The 16811-nt window shown below is 42.2% G+C and overlaps 2 protein-coding genes across 11 annotated transcripts in view; one reads left to right on the forward strand and one right to left on the reverse strand.

Moving 5' to 3' along the window:
- The window catches only part of RBMS3 (RNA binding motif single stranded interacting protein 3), a 729877-nt gene that overhangs the window by 272055 nt on the left and 441011 nt on the right, over positions 1–16811 (forward strand). For 4 of the 10 annotated variants that reach the window (XM_062603537.1, XM_062603538.1, XM_062603539.1 and 1 more), the window contains exon 1: positions 2903–3435. The exons of the other annotated variants lie outside the window; for them this stretch is intronic. In XM_062603537.1, coding sequence (XP_062459521.1) covers positions 3361–3435 — 75 coding nt within the window. In that variant the 5' untranslated portion in view covers positions 2903–3360. Of the gene's footprint in view, positions 1–2902; positions 3436–16811 lie in introns of those variants that run through there. 10 annotated transcript variants of the gene reach the window in all.
- Positions 1–16811, reverse strand: part of LOC134155902 (aggrecan core protein-like) — a 667433-nt gene that overhangs the window by 20464 nt on the left and 630158 nt on the right. The window lies entirely within an intron of this gene.

Genomic DNA, 16811 nt, shown 5'->3' on the forward strand with positions numbered 1-16811 from the left:
AAACAGTGTGCTCCCAAGTCACAGATGATCTTTTTGATGTCTGTATTTTGCAAATGGAAATTTTCCATTTTCCAGCACTAGCATTTGTTCAGAGGCTGTGTGCTATCTAAATCTGCTTTTGTGGCTGTTCATTTGCATTTTTGCTATGCTATATTGCCTCCCGTCTTCTCCCCTTGGCCCCCTACTCTTTTATATTGAATTCCTATTTTTGCTGCCTCCACTCTATCTTGCATCTCCAAAGGCTGAGTCATGCAAGGTGCTGAGCACTCAGAACAAACAGTAGACGCTTCTCAGCACCTTGTCAGGATTACAGGTGAAAAGGGAAAAGCAAACCATCTGTGCATATAAGACTTGCTGGGAGAGAGCAGGAGGGAAGTGGAGCTGTTACCTACACAAGTAACAGTCTGTCTTCTTCTGCAGCTCCTGACGTTTTTCTAGTTGTGAGAACTGCTGGTGCTCCTGGCCAGAGTGTCTGATGGGCAGTGTGTTGGAATTTTATGGCATGATGTGAAATACTCTCAGTAGTCAGGTGACATAGCCAAATTGGTCTTTCCTGGCCTTAAAATAATGGCCACAACAAGCCTTTCACGTTCAGATAGCTCTCTTGGTCAGAATGCATGGTTTTCTACTTCCTCAGTATTTTTTTTTTTTTTCACCCTGTACATATAGGTTCTTTCTTCCCCCAAATCTGGTTACATGCACTTCTACAAGCAAACCACTTAACAAGAAAAACTGCATTAATATCCTGAGGGAAAAGTGAGAAGGTGGGGAGAGAAGCACAACTTAATTCTGGCAGTTGAAAGAACAGTCTGAAAGTTGTCAGGCTCGAAGTATCACTGTACCGTCAAGTAATCACTATTCACTTCTGCAGATACCAACCCTGAGTCTATTTCACCCTTGGGAAAAGCAGAGGGAGGGGCGATAAAAAGAGCATAAGCAAGAGTATCACTGGAGTATCACTCATGTCACTACCATGAGATGCAATGTGTTTAAAGCTGAGCAGCAATATATACCATAGGACCTGGAGATGGAAACTGGGGGCCTCTTCTCCCATTCCTATCTTCCTTCTTCATTCACCTCTGCCCTGAGCTTCCAAGTGATCGCACTGTCCTGACCAGCTTGGATTTAAGTAGGAATTGGAAACACTACATTAGTTTACTCAACCAGTCCTTTCTTCTGAATCTATTTCAGCAAGTTTGGAAGCTGGAGCAGTGTGCTCCACTGTGCTTGTCTGGATGGGCAAGAGCTCCCAGCTAATGCCTATGCAGAGCCCTGGGAACAGAGCACTCTGCAGAAGTTTTTCTCCTGAAATAAGAGGGGCAAATACCTGTGTATGCATGGCATGTTGTTCCACTGTATGATACAGGAGTGGTACCTAAATAGTAGTAATTAATAATTATTGATGCTTGATTTCACACAGATGCATGGGCAGTGTTTTGAGCATGTGTGTATGGCTTCCTGTGAACTCACTGGCTATGGGGCAGTTATAGTAATGCATAACGAAACCCTCTGCTTACGAAAACAGCAAACTGCCAGAGTAAAGTGTGATATTTCCATGTTCCTGTCATGTGCATGCACGTGCCCACAAACCAAAACACAGCTGGCAAGTCTAATTTTAGCTCTACCAGCCTTGAGAAGTGTCCCTTTAAAGAAGTTCTTTTTATATTTTTTTTTTCTGGAGCAATTTGGTTGATAATACAGCAGCTGACAATCCTGCTGCAATACTACCGAGGATTTAAATAAAAACAAAAAGAAACTGCTGCCCACATTATCCCCCCCCCCCAAAAAAAAAACAAAACAAAACAAAACAAAACCAAAAGTATAAATAGGCAAAGCCGCTGTAGAAAGGCCCAGGAATCTGATGATACGTTAAAGGAATAAGTGATTTAAAAAAAAAGAGGGAGATAAACGCTGTGATTTGTGCACAAGAGGAAACATTTTGTTATTCCCGCACTTTCTTATTGGTAATTTATAGTCCTGTTGCAAGACAAACTCTTCCTCCGAATCTGTCGGAGGACAAATACTTCTGTGGCCGCGGGGCTGACACAGGTCCAGGGTGTTGCGGCAGGTGTGCGGCTCCGGGCCGGGTGCGGGTCTCACACCTGGGCCTGGGCTGCGGGGTTGCCGCTGCGGTCCAAAACGTCAACCAGAGCAGCGGGTAATTTTGGTAGGCACTGTGGAATGTTCATACGTCTGGCCTAAGGCCCCCCGTAAGTCAGGCCGGGTGAGTTGCCTCTTTACCCTCTTCCTCCATTTTGTTCCAACTTTAAATAAACCGAGTCTTATATAAGCGGGCTGACAAAGTATGTATTTAATATGTCTGGCCCCGGGTCGCCCCTCCGCGAAGTGCCGAATGACGGTGTGGAGTAGTTATGAAGGGGGGTAAAAGGGAGGACGACGACGACTTTCCCGCTCGGCGCCCGTGCTTCATGACCTTCCCCTTCTTGCTGCTTAAAAATCCAAACAATATAATACAAAATCAAACGCTGTGGGGTTCTCTTCCCCCGCCGGCAAGCTTTCCCGAGTCCCACAGCCGTTTTCCGGCGCTCCCCGCTCCCGCGAGGCCGCAGCCGGCGGGGCTCAGGGGTTGAGGGAGGCCGGCATCGGGGCGCTAGGAACCGCGGGCGCGGCGGGGGCGCGGAGGCGGCCGCGTGGCCTGCGCCGACCTCCCGGGGGAGCGGCGCGCCGAGGTCCCTCCCACCGGTGGCGCGGCGCGGAGGGGGTTTGAATGAAAGACAGGACAAACCTTGAGCACCATGTCACTCCGTAAGGGAGGCAGCGGCAACTAGGCTGGGGAAGTCTCTTCCCTCCCCCCCCTTTTTTTTATTTTTCTTTTTTTTTTTTCATTTCTTTTTTTCTTTTTGTCTTTTTTTTTTTTATTTTTTTTTTTTTTCTTGTTGGAAGTGGGGCGGGTGGGGAGCGAGAGGGGAGGGCTTGAGCGCGGGGCGAGCCGAGGAGAGCGAGCGAGCGGGCGGCTCTGCGGAGGCTTGGAGTTGGACTGTGTTCTCGGCTCCTCTCGCAGGACGTTTCCCTCCCGAGCCGGGCAGCGGGCACCGCCACCGGAGGCACGCCGCTCGCTGCCGCCAGCGGGGAAGGCGGGCTGCTCCGCCGCGGGCAGCCGGGCAGGGGCTTCCACCCGCCCCGCTCACCCACCCCCTTCTTTTCACACACACACGTATATGTGCGTGCGGGCGCGTTTTTGGCTGCTCTGGAAGTAACGCGCGGTAGACGGCGAGGAAGTCTCGGCAGCCTCCCCAGTCGCCCGCGCTGTCAGGAATAGCGGCGTGCGAGGAAGAAAGGCCCTGGGGCACTACACCCTGCCAACGAGTTCCCTGCACCAGCCAGAAGGACTCCAGCTACATGGGCAAACGCCTGGACCAGCAGCCAATGTACCCCCAGTACACCTACTACTACCCCCACTATCTCCAAACCAAGGTAGGGGCCGGCGAGGCCGGGCGCTCGGCGGGTGATGGGAAGGGAGCGGCGCGAATTGCGGGCTCGCCTCGCCTCTTCGGCGATTTTTCCGGCGCTTCCTCGGGTTCGGTGTCACGCAGACCCGAGCTGATAGGCAGAAGGCAGGCATGAGAGAGGCAGAAAGCTTACTGTCTGCCCTGCTCTTCATGTCTTTTTTTTTATTTTGTGTTATTTATTTATTTTTCCTCAAGGGCTGCTGGCGTCGGCTAATTCCTTTTATTGTTTGGGGAGACCGCTGCGGTTAACGCTAGCGTAACACCGGGCAGGTAGTGTGTTTACTATGGCATGGGATAAAGATTGCTCTGGTCAGTATCAGGCACAAAACACTGTTTTTGGTGGCTCTTCCAGTGATTTCTGCTTTCTATTCGGAGCTTAAAAGCATTTTGCTGTTAGAAAAGCTGTCTGTGGCAACTCAAACTTTTAATCAGCTGAGGAGGAGATGCTGTGGAGCTCGGAGGAGAGCTTGGAGCTAACCGAGTGTAAATCTGGCAGAGTTTGCTTCAGTGTTTTGCACTGCTTTTAATACTTAATTAAATATTGAGGATGATACGGCTGTACTCGGTTGTATTTAAAAGGTTTAGGAATAGAGGGTGGCTACTTTTGGAGAGTGTATCCAAGCACGGACTTTTCCTTTATTTTTACCTTAATAATTTTTAACATGCTAGCAGACTGGAAAGCAGGCCTGAGTCTCCTAAAGAGACGAGGGAAGTTGGTGCTACCTGGCCGTGCGTTAGTTAATTAAAGCTTTATTTTTCTAATGCCATTGTATAATAGTCTGCTCTCTGAAAAGATTTCCTGTGTGACCAAGGGACAGTAACAAAAGAAAGCCCTAAACTGAAAGCTTGCAAACCCTGTTAGAACACTGAATTTAAAAAACCCCGAAGTATATAGGAAAAGAAAAAGGGGGGGGGGGGGATACTGTTCTGAAGCCTGACCTCACCCCCCAGATTAACAGTTTCAGTCAATAAATGAACGTCCTTTGGGGGGGAGGGGGGAATAGGCAGGGTGCACACATATGTGTGGCATATCATACACATACACACATTGTGCTTCTGTGGCAAATCTAACACATGGGACATTTGATATGTGCGTCTCTGTGTGGTGAAGTGCCACAGGGGAGGCTGACTTCTCCAGACTTTTGGTTTTAAGCATGTTGATCTGGCTGTAGTCCTGAAAGGATAAGTTGTATTTCCTTGTCAATAAAAATTACTTTCCCGTTAATGTTTATAGCCCTACTGCATTATATAAATTAACTAATTGTAAAAATGGCAATTCAGGCTGGTTGAAGTTGCAATGACACCAGAACCACTCAGTATGATTACAGCCTTGTAATTCATGGCAGGGTTATCTCTCACTTCTTTGCTCTGCTGTTTCTTGTGTCGTGCAGATTATTATTTCTTTCTTTTGTCTAAAGTTTAGACTTTTTTAATTTTGTATTTTGGCCTGATTTATATCGGGTGGTGCATTGTTTTGTTTGATTTGGTTTTTTTCTCCCCTCTTTTCCTTTCAAGGTCGATCCAAATTGCATTTTACCTTTGTGACCATTTAGTGTGTATTGTTGCTGTTGCAGCAGCAGCCCGTCACTAGCTTGACTGCAATACTGCCCATAGCTTTAACTGTTTGGGGGATTGGGGGATGCAGGCTGATGCTATTCCTCAAAACCTGGCAAGCCAAGGACATGAAACAATTGATGGTGGTTTTTTGAAAGAACAATAGCCTCAAGTATTGGAGGAGAAATATTGGACATTCCATGCCTTTTACTCACGTAGCTTACATTTAGCCAGACTTTTTTTTTTTACTTTTTATTTTTTTATTTCCCTTTTACTTTTTTTTTTGCTCATTTTTAAACTTTGTAAAATAAGCTTTTTGAGAAAACTAACCTTGTATTTGGGCTTAAAATAGTAACAATAGCTTTTTGGTACCATAGCTTTTTTTAAACTCGGTGCTTTAAAAAAATAAATTAAACCACTTTTATAGCCGGTATATAAAATTATCAACCCTGTGAAAAGTCGTGTGCGTCTGTCTTTGCACACATGCACTGTTGCTGGAAGAACAGGTAACATTTCAAATTGGTGATGCATTTTTATATGGCAGTTTTCTTATTTTCCTTGCTCCACAGTTAAGTGCATACATAAAACCTAAATAATAAACATAAATACATGTATGTAGACACACGTGTACAAGTATTTCTCCTCTATAGACCTTAAGAGTTTAGAGTAGTGCAGACAGGCAGCATCTGGATTTTGTTACTTTAAAGCTAGCCATCAGCTTCTGGGACATTTTAAAGCAGTTAGATGCATTGTATTTCTAAAGCTAATAGGTAATCAAACAGTGTTGTGGTGGAGAGCTGTATCTTTTATCATACCTATTGGAGCAGCACGTATTAATATGATTCCTGTATGATTCCAGCCATCCTATGAGCTCTGGCTTTTTGTTTTCCAAAAGCTGCATGGAAGCAGCTCTACAGAAAGAATGTTGTCTTCTGCTCATAGTCATGCACGCTGAGGGGGGAGTGCCATTCATTTATAATTAAGAAAGAAATTCTAGGCTTTCTTATGGCATTTGTGTACCACTTGTGAAATGCAGCGCGGCAGCACGTTCAACAAGCAAAGTTTGGAAATCCATGTTCCCCAGCATATTTGGGTGAAGCACTGTTTTTGCTTTGCTTGTTTGGTGAAGTTGTCTCTGTTCTTTGAGAAGTACCGTGTTACTGTACATCACATCCTTGTCATGGGGGAGCACAGGGCTATTCAAGATCTCAGGTACAGTCTGTGTTTGTGTCTTCTAACATAGCTAGCTCGTTGTTGCACAGAGATGGTGTAAATGAATAGCTAGATGGGTGATGGGATTATAAATAGAAAAAATGGATTCCATATGTTTGTCCGATTGCTGTAAGTTTTTAGTGTTTCGTGGCCTTTTGTGGAACATAGAGCATGCACTCTTATTATCCAGTTTACTTGTGTTCCTTCATTACCAGATGCCACCATGACGCTTAAACTTTAATTGCAGGTTTAAGCAAGCCTGTTGTTATCCAAAAATTAAATGGGGGGGGGGGGGTAGGATAATTTTAAAGAGACAAGTGTAAGGAATTTAATATGTTTCTTAAGGACAAGCACTGAGTTTGAAGAAAGGCATAATGTTACTTTTCTTGTTTTGGCATGATGCTGTCTGACAATTGCAGTTTGAAAGTACACTGTTGAAAGTCTTAAGCAGATCCTGAGAGCAGAGTCCAGTTGTTGTCATAGTTATTTCAGAATAAACATTTTTATTACTGTTGTAAGTGAAGGGCAGTCATGTGTCCTTTCTGCAAAGAATACTGCATGAAGGTGGTTCAGCTCATGTATATCTGATGAGAATCTGTAACAGTTTTTGATTTTATTTGGAGACGGTAAGTGAATTTCCTTAGTTGCATCCCTGCTGATGGTATAACTCCTCAAAAAACTGGTTTACAGGAATATGTTGTAAATTGTCGCATATGAAATGATAATGATGCCAAATCTTGTGTTGTGGTCTGAATTTCTTTCGTTAATTTCTTGCTTGCCAAAGCAAATTCTTTTCTCTTTACCAATTTGCACAGAAGAAAACTAAGCACCATGAAAGATCATGTAAAGATGTGAAAAGTATTAACGTATCTACTTGAATATATTTGAAAGAGCCTCTAATTTGGTCAATGCTGTGTTTTCTCTTTGCTCTCTGCAGTTTATGGCTAGACCTAGCACTGGGGTAAGCTTTTTCTGCAAACAGGCTACTGAAAAATTCTGAATCACTTGTGTAGAAAGGAGGAGGTGCCACAGCTAACTGCTGATGGACATTATTTGGTTTGCGATTGCTGTACCTGCTTTTCGGGTAAATATATGCCAGTTTAGGAGCTATTTGTGTGTGGTTTGCTTTCATGCATTCTCCAAGTATTTCTTACCTATTAGTCATGGTTTGGGTTTGGTAGTTTAACTTTTGTGTTGACTTTGCTACCCAGAAGGCTGAAATACTCCAGAGAGGTGATGTTTACTGTACTCTCAATACCTCTTCATCTCTATGCCTGATGCACATGTGAACACATGCAAAAGGAAGAAATGTGATTTCCCAACACCTACATGAATAAAATCCTGTCTCTATGGATATGGAAAGTCTGAAGACTGGCCTGCAGGCAAGAATGGCTTAATGAGCATGTCTGTGAAGCGACAGATATGTGCCCCAGCTGAGTCAAAAAACAATTGGGAAATTCAAACTCAGAAGAGTTTAAGCTCCATTAAGTAATTTTACAGGTACAGATGTGAGGGTGTGTATCTGTTTTGTTATGTTTCTTTTTTGCCCTTTTTAGGGCATCCTTTGGCATGAAGGAATTGGGGACCTCTCTCAGTTGCATGTCATGAGCATGCCTCCCTCCTTACTCTGTCAACGTCTTTCAGGAAGCATGTTTTGGGAATTGGTGCAAAGCTCTTGCTTCTCTTCACCTTGTACCTATGAATCCTGTGCTATTTTGTCACTCATGTTTCTGTTTAGCGAGTTTACGGCATTCCCCACTTTTTGCCATCTGGCCATACAGAAGGCCTTGAAGAAACTGTTCCAGATACGGAGATGCCTGACAGGGCTTCTCTGGCTGGTAGTGTTCAGATTGTGTTTGGTGCCTGGTGTGAAGCAGGGGTCAGGTGTAAGGAGTAATTCATCAACCACACACTGATTTCAGGCTGCATTTCCAACCATCTGCAGCTTGGATTGCTGCCAGAGCTCAAAAGTCTAGCTGGAGCCCATGTGATCATGCCAAAGTAAAGGCAAACACTTGCAAATAGAGAAATGCATTTCTAGGAATGAAGTTCGTTCACACTTAGCCTCTGTTTGGTTCAGTATGTCACAGTGTGTTTTAAATGTCTCTGAGAACTGTCTGAAAGAAATATGAATTTGTTTAAATGCCATTTAAAAATATTTAAGCCTGGCTGTAATTCTGACAGTAATATTAATATCTCTCATATTTTGCTAGTTGCTTTAAACAGTAAGTAAGATAAAAGTTATGTTCCTCTGGAAAATGCAGAAATATACAAACTCATTTTGTTTTCCGTTACCATTTGCCATTTACCCTTACATGCTTGGTTTAGAATACTTTTGTTGCTGTAAGGGACACCATGATATATATTAAAATAATGTTGAATGTTTTGGTGTTTTGTTTTTTTTTTCCCCATTTATCTGTTGCTTCAATGCAAGCTTGTTTAAATAAAAACAATTAAAAAAAATACCCCCCCCTCAACCAACCTGTGGGAAAGTTTAGATTTTCACTCTATCAAACATTTGTGTGTTACTGTATTCTACAGATATTTATTTTGCAAGCAGATATTTTGCTTCCTTACCAAAAGGTGGGAGTTATGAGCACTTGCCAGATTAGTCTGTATAGATCTTGCTGCGGCAAATGCTGTGTGTTAGTAGGATTGTTAGTGTTAGAACACTTTATACAAGGTGCCCCTTCAAAATTAAGCACAATGCAAACTGAACTTTTTAATTCATGGGGGTCTTTCAAAGTAAGCATGATGGTATCTTGGTAAAAATTATTGGAATGTCAGTTCTTGAACTTCTACAAATTAAAAAGCAGGTAAGAAAAGATGTATTCCAAGTAGAATGCTGGAGTTCATTTCAGGTCTTGCTGCAAGTAGCCTGGGTAGCATTCCCTTTGCATATAATTGCAAGCAGGGGGTTTTAATTATCTTTTTTTTTGGTGTGGGGGAAGTGGGTTTGTCACAATCTACACTCCAGGCAGGCGCTTTGAGTTCACTTGCAAGCAAGCCCACTCCAGAGTGTCCAAGAAGAGAAGCAGATTTAAAAACAAAAAAGCCAACAAGTGAGCTGTTTTTTTTTTATTTTCTTCTTACTGAAGAAAAGTCTCTTAATGTTAGAAATTTGATGTAGAGGAAAATGGTTAATGTGTCTCCAGAACTTTCTTCCAGTGCTGCATTAAAATTGTGTTTTGTAACAATCTCATCAGCTACAGCTGTATGTGATTAAATAGTGTAATATCAAAAGCATGTGTGAATAAGAGCTTTTATGATATAGTTGTTTCATACCAAAGACTGCAGATGAGCAGAGAAGGGAGACTGAGAACAGTGATTTACTTGGATATTGTCAAGCCTACATCATGAGGGTTTGTGTAGTGATGTTTTGCAATTACTTTCCCACTCATGGACAAGGTGGAGTGATGGAAGGAAGTTTAGAAGTAAACACTTTTCTACAGAAAGCTACTCTCAGTATGCATCGTATCTGCTTGAGAATGGTGTCTACTGATGCAGAATAACATACTGGTATTTTAAGTAGCTGATTAACAATAATATTATTGAATAGAAGTTATAATGAGAGGGATCTGTTCTGCTTCCTTTCAAAAAAGTATCAATGAAAGAGCTTCAGTTGCCTTCAGGAAGGCAGAATCAGGCCCACAAAGCACATACCATTCTCTGTGGCGAAACCAGGGCAGCTGGACAATATGCAGGTTTTTATATTAAAGAAAAAAATACAAAGGGAAAAAGAACTGTCAAAAAGAAATTGTATGAGTGGATGAGGACATACTTCACCTGATGTTTAACAGCATTTTGAGTTTTCTGTGGCTACAATTTCTATTTATCATTATTCTGGTTTATGGTTTTAGAGACTGAACAGCAAGAAGCAGATGTTCTGTCTGTCTGTCTCTGCCACAGTGGAGAGATGATTTATACGTAGTGGAAGTCTAACTGCCATAGGAGATGTCTCACATGGAGCCCTGTGCCTGGTAATGAAGATTAGCAATTTATGTGAGAAAGTAAGCACGGTTAATCCACTAAAAGTAAAGGATAAGTGGAGAGCTGGGTTTGATTTTATTTGTATAATTAGTAAGATAAAATACTATGTAGCCTCTTCGAAATTTGAAGTAAGTTTTCAGTGTAGGTCTTTTCTGAGATACAATGTTTCTAAATGGACAAGTGAAGTAAGGGTTGCTTGTCCCATCTGTGGTTGTATATTGGAGGCTCCTGTTGGATCCTGCAGCCATACTGTCTGCTTGATTTTGTTGGTTTACAGTAAAGTCTAATATCTTCTCCTAGAAGTTTTTATTAGCTGAAAGGCTTTTCAGGCCTGACATTGTCAAATAAGAGAAAAAAGATGATTTGTCCTACTTTTGATTGCAAAGGCTTCCCCCCCCCCCCCCCTTCATTCTTTCTTCTTGTCTTCCTTGTTTGTTTCCATGCTTGCACAGGCAGGAATAAATTCCCTCTCTGATTATTTGTTGTAAAGTCAACTCCAGTATCAAATGTGGTTGTTTATTTGGAAAATAAATATTTACATTTTTAAGTGTTTCATTTGTGGTGGTAAAATTATGCAGGTAAAATTATTTGGACAGATTTTCTATAAGGGTTCCTCTGTTAATTGTATTTACTTCATTCAGATGCAAATGAATGAAATAAACGACCTGATCTATATCGATCACAGCAGAAGCCAGAAGACGCATAAGATTGCATGTTTACAATGTAAAGCTCTGATATTCTGTACCTCATTGGTGTCTCCATGACACATGCTTTATGGATGGTACCCTGTCGTTGATGATGATTTATGGGCTGTCATGCAGTGGAAGTGATGTCACTCCTGTGTGATTCAAATTTATTCAAGAAGAAAAGTTGTTCAGCAGATTCATATCTCCCCTCCCCAGGTATAAATCAAACAACAGTTTGTTCTTATTCTGTGAGTTTACGTTAATATACTAAATTCTGAAGCTGCACTTAAATATCCACTGCAGAGTGTGGCAGAGAAGAGCAGGAGAGGCCTATGGATGGACCAACATGATGTTGTTTTATGTAACTGATTGCTCATTTGGCTTCTGTCCCTCTCCCTTCCCCAGTCCCTTTCACAGCCCTTCCTGTGCCCAGCTATATTTAGAGACCAGCCAGGCTGAGCCATTCAAAGTTCAGTATCGATGCTGTGCGGGAGCCTGACCTTTCCTCATGCAGCCTCGCGCCGACGGGAGGCAGCAGGACTGGGTCAGCCATAGGGTCCTGTTTGACTTGCATGCAAGAAACTCTAGTTATTTGAAACAACATGAGGTGCCTTCCTGGGTGAGAAGCTGGCAGCCTTTGCCCCAGGGTTACCGGCGTGTAAGAGGCAGACTGAAGATGCAGTAGGTAGGGCAGAGGGCTTTTTTTTTTTGGATGCACAGTGCTAGAGCTGGCAAAACTTTGAGGTGGTGTATTGGTGACCTGTGAGATAAAAGGAGATTAGGGGACTTCAGGTGAAGGTGTTTTGTCAGAGGAGGAGATAAGGGAGCCTGGTGTACTGCTACCTCACAAAAGGTTTTTAAAGCTAGGTATCCATAGTTACAGCAGGAGAGTTAAAAATCTAGATTTCAGGGACTCACCTGGTGTAATGTCCTCCTTCCCTTCAAAGAGGACAGTATTTGGCAGTTCTTAAAGCTGGAATGATGTGCCTGTGTGAATTCCCTGGTGCTCAGAGAACTGCCTGTTTAAAGTTTGCTCTATTTTCCCCTCTTGCTCTTATTTTTCCAGCTGTGGGAAAAAAAAAGGGGCATTGCAATTCGTAGCCATATAAGGGGGACTTGTTAGTTTCTTTATGTGGTTGGGAATTGTTTCTCCTTTTGGTCTTCAAAGGCTGTTGCTGCTGAGTTTGCTTTAAAGGGAGGGAACTACTTCTTGCTCAGACAAAGGCTGCAAACCTTATTTCTTCTTTCTCACATTTCTCTGACCTTTTGTTGGGGGACAGGCATATGAATAAATTTTGCTTGTTGGTATCATGCAAGTTGATGGATGCTCTTACGAAAAGAGAAGCATAATGGGAAATGCAGTCTTCATTTCTGTTCTCTCATTTTAGAGTGATGAATTTGGTTTAGTGCCAGTTAGTAAGTACATGACCTTTTCCCTACATCTTTTGATTCATGACAGGGGGTGTCAGAGCTGTGTTAGTGATCTCTCATTTCAGCTTTTAGCAAACTATGAAATATTAAAAATGAATTAGGTCACTTGAAGCTCGGCTAATGTGTCTGTGGTGCAGGATGGTGATTTCATATTAATGAAGCATAACACACAGCTTAAAAAAAAGTAAAAATCCAGGTTATTGTGAGCATACAAACAGCAGGGATGCATTGCTTGTAAGAATATTTTATCTTGAAAGTGTTATCTTTTTAAGAAAAACTGAACAAGGTATTTTGCAAAGATGGTGTTATCGGCAGCATTCAGTCAGTGTTCATTCCAGAAAATTGTATCTGCTTTTCAGCCTAATTGAAGCTAAGTTTTTTAGTGTATTTACTTTATGATCAGAACTGCTGACAAGACTTCCTTTAGTATCACCTGAGATGTGTCTACACAGCTGTTGATGTTCAGATACACACAAACTTACAATCTACTGTTTGTAACTGAATAGTATAATATATACTTGTTTTGTGTGCAAATGACACTTCTGAATTGGTAGTGGAAGGGAGACTGGTGATGAAGAGGGTTGTGAACAGTACAATGAGTAAGGTAAAAAATGAGACTGATAGCTCTTACACAAGTCACTGCCTGGTTTTGCATTCAAGAAAACTACCACTCTATACCTGAAAGACATCAGAAAAAAGTGGGAGGCACTGCAGTCCTTCAGATGTTTGGCAAAGCGTGTGGTAGGACTTCGTAAGCCGAATACTTTACCTAGGCTTTATTAAGACGACATTTACTGTGTCAAGGTAGAGCTGCACTAAGTACTGTTAAACAGTCCTTCTTGAAAACAAGCCCAAAGCAGACATATTGCTGTGGCCTTTAGCAAAGCAGCTGGGAGCTTTCTGCCTGCAAGAGCATTGCAATTGCTGGATTTCATGTTTGTGCTCTTTGTATCTCTTTGGAGCTTTTGCATCCTAAAGAAACACAGGGGCTGATCCAAATATTTCCAGTAAAAGTGTCCTTTTCAGTGGTACTTTTACTATGGGTGCCAGCTGGTGTTGCAAGATGGGATAAGAATAATAAATCTTGCTGATGTATGGTGGCTCCAGGATGGCAGTAATGGTACATGCTGATCCCACCTGCCTGTCGTTGCTTCACAGATACAGATGTGCAATGCAACTGAGTCATCTTGTACTTTGAGATTATGGGTATAATTCCTGTCTCTAGAAACAGCCATGAGAAAGCTGTAGACTGCTGGCCTGCCAGGACATACTTGTTATCTGTGTGGCTTAGAAGTCTTGCTGGCCACTCAGTTTCTGTTTTATATCTCTGCTGTTTTACAAAATCACTGTAATTATATACAGTTGTCCCTGCACAACATGCAATTTCCTGTAGTTTAAAAAGCTTTCAGCATAAGATTGTCTAAACTTAATAGCATAAACATTAATATATGGTGTTAGATGGGTTATTGGGTGTTTTTAGTATGCATAAGTCTGGCAATAGTTGTGCTGGACAGAAGAAGTAAGTTTTGTTTCCTTCAATTTCTGCCATGCATTTACTTAAATGGATCCCTGGTGATGGTAGTACTTAGCAGTCATCTCCATTTTCAGCAGGCTGTATAAACATTAACTAATCTTCTGAGAGGTGTCTTAAACACCTTATTTGCTCCTGTAATGGCTGCATGTAAATAATGGCCTCAGCCTTCAGAAGCCTATACTAGATTACTGAGATTGTAGCATCCACACATTCTCTTTTCGGACAGAACCTGGAGGTGGAGAATGTTGTTGCTGCTTTATTAACAAATTCAGTGTGTGAGTGGTGCAAGAGTGAAGGCAAAGCTGGGAAAATAAAGGGAAAACATTTGCAGAAGGTGGCATGTTAATCTCTGGTTATCCAGAAATGCTGAGTACCCACAACTCCAACAGATGGAGGTCTTGAAAACATTTGAAGCCATACCCAATACAGCTCCTAGATGGAGCATCCAGAATTACAGAGCACTTTGAGAACACTTGCCTGAACCAGCCTAGCTGGTTCAACATTATACCTGGAAGGCCTTTTAGTTGGGGAAGCAGAGAAATGGAGCAGCGTAAAAGGATGCGCTTCCTGGAGGAGAGGAATTCACTGTTGTTTCAGTGCTGGTGAAGTTGATTGTCTGCAGTCCTAAGATGCCTGGGTAAAAAGGGTGTTAGTGGTGTGTGACCACCTGCATGAGGGGCAGATCAGGGCCCAGTTTTCACTGTTGTAGAGATTCCAATATTGCTTCTTTTCCAGAAGACATTAAAAACTTAGTGGACACCTGGGAAAGGATGCAAAGGACTACTTCATCCTTCAAGTAACAGAGGGGGGGTAAAAATTCTTTCAAACAGTGCCTATGCACAGCCCTCAGCCTCACTGGCCCTCGTGGAGCCTCCTGTCAAGCACTGATGAGAAGGGTGCTTTGAAACGATTGTCATGATTTGATCAACATCGTGCAAGAACTGGTGTGTGTTTGAGTCCTTCAGAATAACTTTTACAATCCACAGCACCCTGTTAATAAACAAGAGAATAGCAAAGAAGGTATTTATAGGTAGGTGCTAGCTAAATAGCGGTTGATAGATACAGATTCATCGGAGCCAACTGGCTTTGGTTTTCTCATGCGTGACACTGTGTGTCTTGCCAGGACTTGTTTTAGATATTTTTGTTGTCATTAATTTTTTTACTCCTTTCATCTTGGCTTGTAACATTATCATATGTGCTTCCCTTACTGTTGTGTTGGAAGTAGCGGCATTTTTAAAAAGTATGGCTTGTTTGTCTCAAAGGTACATTGTGAATGGGAGAGAAATGGATGATCTTCCTGATGTCGATAATATGTTGTTCCAAGGCTTTTGTTTTAAATATGTGAAATGCGCTATGAACAGTGGTGGATTATTGTAGTTTTGAAAGCTGAACAAGAAACTATGCCAATGGCCACAAAGATGTAGGTTGTGATTTTTACAACGTATGTTGAGGAATGAAGTATGGTTGCCATGCTCCCAACAACAGCTGATGAAGTAGGCGTTTATGCTTCATCTCTCTTTGTCTTTTAGCAAGAGAGTAAAATATTAGCTCTTTATTATTTCTTAACCTTCTCTGGGCAACTTCCTTTCTGTGCTAGTCAGCTATTCTGGAGTAGAGATACATGAATTTTATTTCCTTCCTCCTCTTTAATTCTCATTTTCACATTCTTATTTGCTTTCAGTAGAGATAGGTAAGTTCATGCTTTTTTTTTAACCAGTCTGAGTGACAAAGAGGTGATCCAGTGCTTAGGTGAGAAGGGCAGACCTTGAAAAGGCTGAGGCATGAAGTGTTGGCTCTGTTAGCATGAAAAGAATGGAAGGAAAGCCAGAAGCCTTATTTTTATACTATGCTTTGTCCATCTTCTGTGATTTAGTAAATCTACCCCTTTACCATTTTCTGTCAGTTTTGGATTTCCCCCCACTTTGTTTTGTTTTTTCTCGTCCTTTTAAGAGCTGTTCTGGTTGTCATTTTTCTTTCACTTAGTGCTTATGTGTAAGTCATGGTGCTTGTTCTGCCATTTGACCATCAAAACTTTTCATACAGGTATTGCAGTTGTATTTCCTAAGCCAGTCATACTCTTCCTCCTTGTTTTCTTTTTTGGCATTTTACTGCTTGCATACTGCCTCTGACTGTGCAGTTCTGCTATGCTGAGCTGCATAAGAAATCAGGGTAAGAGACAGTCCTTGCCTGCAAGAGTTTATGAGCGATGTAAATAAGGCAGGCTCACAAAGGTGGGTAGGAACAGAAGTGGAGAGAAGTCCCTGATGGGAGGTTGCAATACAGGACAGTGCCAGGACCTGGATGGTGGATGGTAACTAGTGTCTGTTGTTTACCCATATAGTGTGCTACTCCATCACCTTGAGAATGAGTCACTCTGCCTTCCCAGTTTATGCATTACTAATTTCTTCATTTTTTTTCCAAGTATTTAAGGTTGTAGTTGCACACATTCAATTCACAACTACATTTATGCTTCCCGGGGCTTCGATTTCTTCATATTTGCTGTTTGGTGGCCAGTCTCCAATGTGTTGTTGTCAGAAGATTTTGGGTTTTGGCAGCAAAGAGAAGGAAGCTGTGGTGTGGCTCTCTGGAGGTGCTAGTGTCAGTGTGCTGCCACTTCAAAAATAAAATCTTAGCTGATGTTGCTGGCTGGCTTCATGGGGAACGAAATAGAACTGGACAAAAGAGCAAAGCAGCTGAGGTTAGTGTGAGACAGCAAGTCTATTCCCAGCAGATGAGAGCTCTGGAAATACTATCATGTGCAGTGGCTGGGGGCTTGTGCTCAGTGAGGATTAGAGTTGGTATTTTTTCATGCTTGCTTCCCATTTTGCTGGGTCTGTAACATTGCAGGAGAGCTGTGTTTCTGACAACTGTTTGGTGCTTTTAGAAAGTAAATACTGTGGGAGGAGGGGATGCATATGTATTGCAGGTTGGTTG

The sequence above is a fragment of the Pezoporus occidentalis genome, unplaced genomic scaffold (genome assembly GCF_034315485.1).
Source record: "Pezoporus occidentalis ecotype Australia unplaced genomic scaffold, CSIRO_AGI_Poc_V1 ctg80, whole genome shotgun sequence".
NCBI lineage: Eukaryota > Metazoa > Chordata > Aves > Psittaciformes > Psittacidae > Pezoporus > Pezoporus occidentalis.